The sequence below is a fragment of the Protobothrops mucrosquamatus genome, unplaced genomic scaffold (genome assembly GCF_001527695.2).
Source record: "Protobothrops mucrosquamatus isolate PMUCROS unplaced genomic scaffold, P.Mucros_1.0 scaffold4162, whole genome shotgun sequence".
NCBI classification, from domain to species: domain Eukaryota; kingdom Metazoa; phylum Chordata; class Lepidosauria; order Squamata; family Viperidae; genus Protobothrops; species Protobothrops mucrosquamatus.
The window spans coordinates 29495-36356 of NW_015390088.1; the positions used below are offsets into that span (position 1 = coordinate 29495).

General features: G+C 50.9%; 1 protein-coding gene across 1 annotated transcript in view; it reads right to left on the reverse strand.

The window, feature by feature from the left end:
* The window catches only part of LOC107298646 (zinc finger protein 436-like), a 50244-nt gene that overhangs the window by 3885 nt on the left and 39497 nt on the right, over positions 1 to 6862 (reverse strand). The window contains exon 3 of the mRNA XM_015828024.1: positions 1553 to 1667. Coding sequence (XP_015683510.1) covers positions 1553 to 1667 — 115 coding nt within the window. The remainder of the gene's footprint in view (positions 1 to 1552; positions 1668 to 6862) is intronic.

Genomic DNA, 6862 nt, shown 5'->3' on the forward strand with positions numbered 1-6862 from the left:
AAAAAGTGGGGTTGCCACCCCTCCTTACACTTATGACTCCCACAGCGTTACCACGGTCACATGATGAAAATTTAGACGCTTGGAAACTGGCCTGTATTTTACGACCGTTGCAGTATCCCACGGTCATGTGGTCACCATTTATTACAGGGCTTTTCAACCAGTGATACGGGTACCACCTGTGGTACATTGGCACCTGGCAGGTGGTACGCGACCATCCTAGACAAGTGGTAGTGGGGGAGGGGAATGAGTTGAACTGGTGGCAGCACCGCACAAGCCTGAGTGAGAGATGGCTGGAGCTGCAGGGCTGTCAGGGCTCAGTGGAAGCGCCAGGATCAGTGCCGCTTTCCAGCTGATCGGCGCTTCTTCGGGACTGTCAGGGCTCAGCGGAAGCACCAGGATCAGCACAGAGCTCCAGTTGGAGCCTGGCGCTGCTCCAACTGGAGCTCTGTGCTGATCCTGGTGCTTCCGCTGAGCCCAGAAGAAGCGCCGATCAGCTGGAATGTTGCAGCATCCCCAGGGTCTTATGATTTACATTCAGATGCTTGGCAACTGATTCATATTTATGACGGTCACAGTGTCCCAGGGTCATGTGAAGTGACCAAAACCTGCTGCAACCACCCAGCAGACGGGTGGAATAAAAACCAAACACCCCCCCCACCCCACTTCCACTGCCAATCCTCAACATAAATGCTCACAACAATGGAAACCTCGGACAGGAGGAAGAGCACCGCACTGGGCAGGCAGGCAGGTGTCTTGCTCGGCTGTGGCTTAGGGGGCACTTTTTTCAGTGCCATTGTAACTTCGAACAGTCACTAAGCGAACTGTTGTAAGTCGAGGACTACCTGTACTTTATCACTTTTTTCCTTTTTTGGGGGGGGTCATCAAGTTTTTGACACCTTGCTAGGCAACTGGTGGTACTCGGATGTTGCCATATCCTAAAAGTGGTACAATGGGTGAAAAGGTTGAAAAGCCCTGATTTATTACCTTCACAGGAGATTTCTGACAAGCAACCTCAGTGGGAGTAGCTGGATTTGCCTATCGGTTACACCGTTCACTTAACAACTCCACTGCTTAGCAATAGGCATTCCAATCTCAGTTTTGGTCGTAAGTAGAGGACTATCTGCACATACTACTCATGAGGTAAAAACCTGCCCCCTTCTTTCCTGTATCTGCAAGTCTGTCTCAAGACACTGTGAATGAACTTGTGATGTGCCCAGAATGAACATCCCACCTGCCCAGAATTCATATTGAACACTGTTGTGTTGTCAAGGGAAATGGATCCCGGCACCCACAAGGGAGCGACGGCAGTGGTGGGATTCAAATAGGTGAACAACCGGTTCTCTGTGTGGATGCCGCTTCCGGAAGTCCATTCTGGGCCTGGGCAACAAAAAATTAGCTACCGGTTCTGCCGAACTGGTGCGAACTGGTTGAATCCTACCATTGAGCAATGGCTATGGTAAGCCTGGCCTAGAAAGGAATTTCAGGGCATCCAAGACCCCCTCGGTTCTCCCTCCACCCCCCGAGCCCCCCAACCCGTGATATTCCTCTTTACCTGATGGATTGGCCTCTTCGCTGTCGTCTTCCTCCTTAACGATCACGCGCAGCAGCCCCAACTCAGAGTCCCAGAAAGACTGGGTGACACCAGGGCGGTTTGGATTCCTGGACTCCTACAAGCACCGAGAAAGTCAGCCAGATGTGAAGACCTCAACCTGCCTTGCACCCTCCACTTAACTTCAGGATGGGGCAACTTTATTTTTGGGAACAGGGAAACTGCCTTATTATTTTTGGCCACACAAAGGAGGACGCAATGATTTGGTGGTGCGCAGGTAGTCCTCGACTCACTGAGTGACCGTTCGAAGTTACGATGGCACCGCAAAAAGTGACTTCACACTTAGAACCACAGCAGCATCCCCCACGGTCACGTGATTTCCATTCGGATGCTTGACAACTGGCTCACCTTTATGACCGTTGCCGTGTCCCGTGCCCCTTTGGTGACTGTTTCACAAGCAAAGTAAAAGCCAGACTCACTTAACAACTGGGTTACTAATTATAACAACTGCAATGATTCACTTAGCACAGGGGTAGGCAACCTTGGCTCTTTTATGACTCGTGGACTTCAACTCCCAGAATTCCTGAGCCAGCATGGCTCAGGTTGGAAACCTCTCCCTTTCCCCTCAGCATAGCTGGTTCAGGAATTCTGGGAGTTGAAGTCCACGAGTCATAAAAGAGCCAAGGTGGCTTACCCCTGACTTAGCACATCTGGCAAGAAAAGTCGTAAAATGGGGCAAGGCTCACTTAACCAATTTCTCACTTAGCCACATACATTTTGGGCTCAATTGTGGTCGTTAAATCGAGGACCACCTGTAATTGGAGCAAGAGGGTAGAGATTTTGGGAGCCGGTTTGGAGGTTGGAAGTGAAGCCGGGTCGGATCTGGTTAGCAATTGGATGGGGGATCCTGGGAATCCACAGCTGTGGGATGTGAAAAGAGATCTCAGAAAAAAGTCAACGAGAAACTCCTGAAAAACCGCACAAATGCAAGACTGATCTTTACTCAAGAACATATTTAACGTATTTTTTTTTAAAGGGGAAAGATATTTTTAGGTCTGCCAGGGGTGTGTGTGTAAAAACTGAGGGATCGGATTAGGACAGGGAAGACCCAGGTTTACTTCTCCTCTCAGCCACAGATTTCGGCCACTTTTAATCTAGCCTACCTCACAAGGTTGTTGTGTGGGGGGAAACGGGAAGAGGGAGCGTTCTGAATGGTGCCTTGAATAAACAAAGACCGGTACTCAACTTAAAAAATTAGCACAGAAGCTTGAAGAAAAGCCAGCTGAGTGCGATTATTACCATTTTCTGTTCTTTTGCCGATTCCTGAAAATGGATATGCGGCAATTCCCAGTTAGGATTCATCTTTCTGCTTCAGTCGTGAAGGCTTCACTTCCAAGAATCCCCACCAAGGTTGACTGGATTTACTTTTGGCTTGGTGAACAAACCACCGCAACCTAGATGATGGAGTAGAAAGTTAGCTCGTTAGAATAAAGTCTACAATAAGAGCAATCTGCAAACTCACTTGTTTTAAGTTCGTTATGGAAAATTTTAGAATTATTGGAATGGTGGAGTTGGAAGGGACCACTAAGATCATGTGAACCCAGTGTTTTTCAACCTCGGCCATTTTAAGGTATGGGGACTTCAACTCCCAGAATTCCCCAACCAGCCTATCACTCCAACCCTCTGCAACCGGGGGGGGGGGGGGAGGAAAATCAGTCAAACCATCCTCCAGGGGTAGGCCACCTTGGCACTTTTATGACTCATGGACTTCAACTCCCAGAATTCCTGAACCAGCCTGGCTCAGCTTGGAAACCTCTCCCTTTCCCCTCAGCGTGGCTGGCTCGGGAATTCTGGGAGTTGCAGTCCACGAGTCATAAAAGAGCCAAGGTGGCCTACCCCTGCTCCAGACCATATAGCCTCTTCTTAAAACCCCCCAGCAGTGGAGAACTCACAGGACTTCAAATAATAGTGTCCTGGGGATCCTGCCTTTTGCGGCCTTCGGATAAGCAAAGCCAATGAGGAAGCCAGATTCAGTTAAAAATGTGTTATTAACTTAACAGCTCAGTGATTCACTTAACAACCATGGCAGGGAAGGTCATAAAATGGGACAAAATTCATTTAATAAATGTCTCAGTTAGCAACAGAAATTGTGGTCCTAAGTTGAGGACTGTCTGTAGTAAAACAGACTAGCACGTAGGGAGCAGTGTGTGTGTGTGGAGTCTGCTGTCAATCTAGCAGCCATGGTCCAGAATAAATAATAATAATAATAATACAGTTGAAAGGGACCTTGGAGGTCATCGAGTCCAACCCCCTGCTCAGGCAGGAAACCCTACACCATTTCGGACAAATGGCTGTCCAGTCTCTTCTTAAAAACTTCCAGTGTTGGAGCATTCACCGCTTCTGGAGGCAGGTTGTTCCACTGGTTAATTGTTAATTGTTCTGTCAGGAACTCCCCCACTGGGTCCCCAGGCCAATTTGCAGAGTCAGATCTTATATGGAAGGATTTTGCACTTTTTAAATTCATTCTCCCCCTTTTTAACCCAAAAGTTCTTCGGATCCTTTTTGACCCAAATCTGGACAATCCTCACCAATGGGGTACTGGCATTTGCGCATCTAATGGAATCTTCCACCCCCCTCAGTTAAATCCCAAGCAAAGCCAGCTGGAGAGGGGGGGTCTTTGTCTGATCGGGGTACAGCAGGGGTCCTCAACCCCAGGTCCGTGGATCAGCACCGGGCCCTGGCATGCCAGCAATTGGCCCACGCAAACAAGCAAAACCCCCCAAACTTGGGGACCTCTTGGCTACAGAGAAGAAGAGGATGCAACGCCTTGGATAATGCGCAGGATGAAAAGTGGCTCCCTCCAAAGAAGCTGAAAAGCAGGAGGGAGAAAGGTATGGGTCAACAGGAGAACGCTGCGCGAGTATGTGAGCGTCTGTGCCTATGTACATCAATCAATCAATCAATCAGAATAGAGCTGGAAGGGACCTTGGTGGTCTTCTAGTCCAGTGATGGCGAACCTTTTAGAGACCGAGTGCCCAAACTGCGACCCAAAAGCCACTTATGCATCGTCGGGTGCCAGGTAGGTGTGGCCCATTGGGTGGGTGTGGCTGTGGTAACAGCAGACTGGGTGGGACTAAAAAGTTCAATCAATCCATTCCAACTATGCAAGATCTTTTTTTTCCAGGAGAAGTTGAAATTGATTGATTGAACCTTTAGGCCTCTGGGCACGCGCACCCGGAGGCCTAAAGCGAAAAGGTTTTATAAAAACCAGCTGAAGGCCTGGGCCTGGGGCGACAGTGCGCGTGCCCACACAGAGGGCCCCGAGTGCCACCTTTGGCACCCATGCCATAGGTTCGCCACCACTGTTCTAGTCCAAGCCACTGCTCAAGAAGGATTTGCACATGTGTGAGCCTCTGTACCTATGTATATCAATCAATCAATCAATCAATCAATCAATCAGAATAGAGCTGGAAGGGACCTTGGTGGTCTTCTAGTCCAATCCCCTGCTCAAGGAGAAGACCCTACTATTCCAAACAAGTGGCTGTCCAGTCTCTTCTTTAAAACCTCCAGTGATGGAGCACCCACAATTTCTGAAGGCAAAGCCGTTCCACTGGTTAATTGTCTTCACTGATAGGAAGTTTCTCCTTTATTCCAGGTTGCTTCTCTCCTTGATTAGTTTCCATCCATCCTTTCTTGTCTTGTCTTCTGGTGCTTTGGAAAATAAGTCGACCCCCTCCTCTTTGTGGCAGCCCCTCAAATACTGGAACACTGCTATCATGTCGTCCCCCCCTAGTCAAACCCAAATCCTGCAGCCATTCTTCCTATGTTTTTTAGCCTCCAGGCCTTTAATCACCTTAATTGCTCTTCTTTGCACTTTTTCCTCAAAGTCTCAACATCCTTTTTTTTTTTGCAACGCGGTGACCAAAACTGGATGCAAGTATATTCCAGGTGTGGCCCTTCCTAAGGCTTGCACTTACACGTGTGCGCGCGCGTGTGTACTGCATGTGCAGGCATGCCATTTCAGCCAGGCATTTGCTGCCCTCCGACGCCCATCCTCCCTACCCTTCCAACGGATCCCCTCCTGTTTGGACCGAGCCGACGGGCGTCGCACTCACAGCGGACACTCCAAGAACCGGGAATCGGAGCAGCGNTGGCCCTTCCTAAGGCTTGCACTTACACGTGTGCGCGCGCGTGTGTACTGCATGTGCAGGCATGCCATTTCAGCCAGGCATTTGCTGCCCTCCGACGCCCATCCTCCCTACCCTTCCAACGGATCCCCTCCTGTTTGGACCGAGCCGACGGGCGTCGCACTCACAGCGGACACTCCAAGAACCGGGAATCGGAGCAGCGGGTCGAGGGAGGCCGGACGGGTGCAACGGGTTAAGCTTTGCAAAGCCGCAGCCAGCCGGGAACCCGACCCGGGAATGGTAGGGGGGAGGGTGGAATTGCGGAGTGGGGGGGCACTTCTCTCCCCTTTTCCCCGGGCGGCTCTTCTTACCTCCTTCCTTCCCTCCCACCGCTGTCAAGTCGGGCCGCTCACCTGGCGCGCGCGCCGCGCTCGGGCTCCGCTTCGCTTTTCCGCGCGGAGAAAACAGGAGAAGAAAAAAAAAAAAAAAGTCCTTGTCTTCGCGAGGGTGCGCGCGCGCACGCTCGCTTTCCCCCCCCACCAGCCGCCGCCGCCGTCTGTTCTAGGCAGCCGAACTTGTCTGCTTTAACCCCTCCGCGTCCCTTTTCCCTGGAGAAGGACGGGGCTTGCTTGGGATAATGGAGCCTCAGCGGGGCAGAGCGGGCCCGTAAAGTCGCCCTGCTCCTTGAGGAGGGAGGAAGAGGGAGAGGCGGGGGAGCGGGAGCCCCCAGGAAACGGAGCAGCTGCCCCAAAGAAGGCCCTTTTCGTTCATAAGCGGGAGGGGAAACGGTGCCAAGGAGAGAAGCCATAGAAGTAGGGATAGGGAACGATGGCCCTTTTATGCCTTGTGGACTTCAACTCCCAGAATTCCTGAGCCAGCCAGGCTGGCTCAGGAATTCTGGGAGTTGAAGTCCACAAGCCCTAAAAGGGCCGTCTTTCCTCATGCTGGCTCAGGAATTCTGGGAGTTGAAGTCCACAAGTCATAAAAGGGCCGTCTCCATGCTGGCTCAGGAATTCTGGGTGTTCAACTCCACAAGTCATAAAAGGGTCGTCTTTCCCCATGCTGGCTCAGGAATTCTGGGAGTTGAAGTCCACAAGTCATAAAAGGGCCGTCTTTCCTCATGCTGGCTCAGGAATTCTGGGAGTTGAAGTCCACAAGTCATACAAGGGCCGTCTTTCCTCATGCT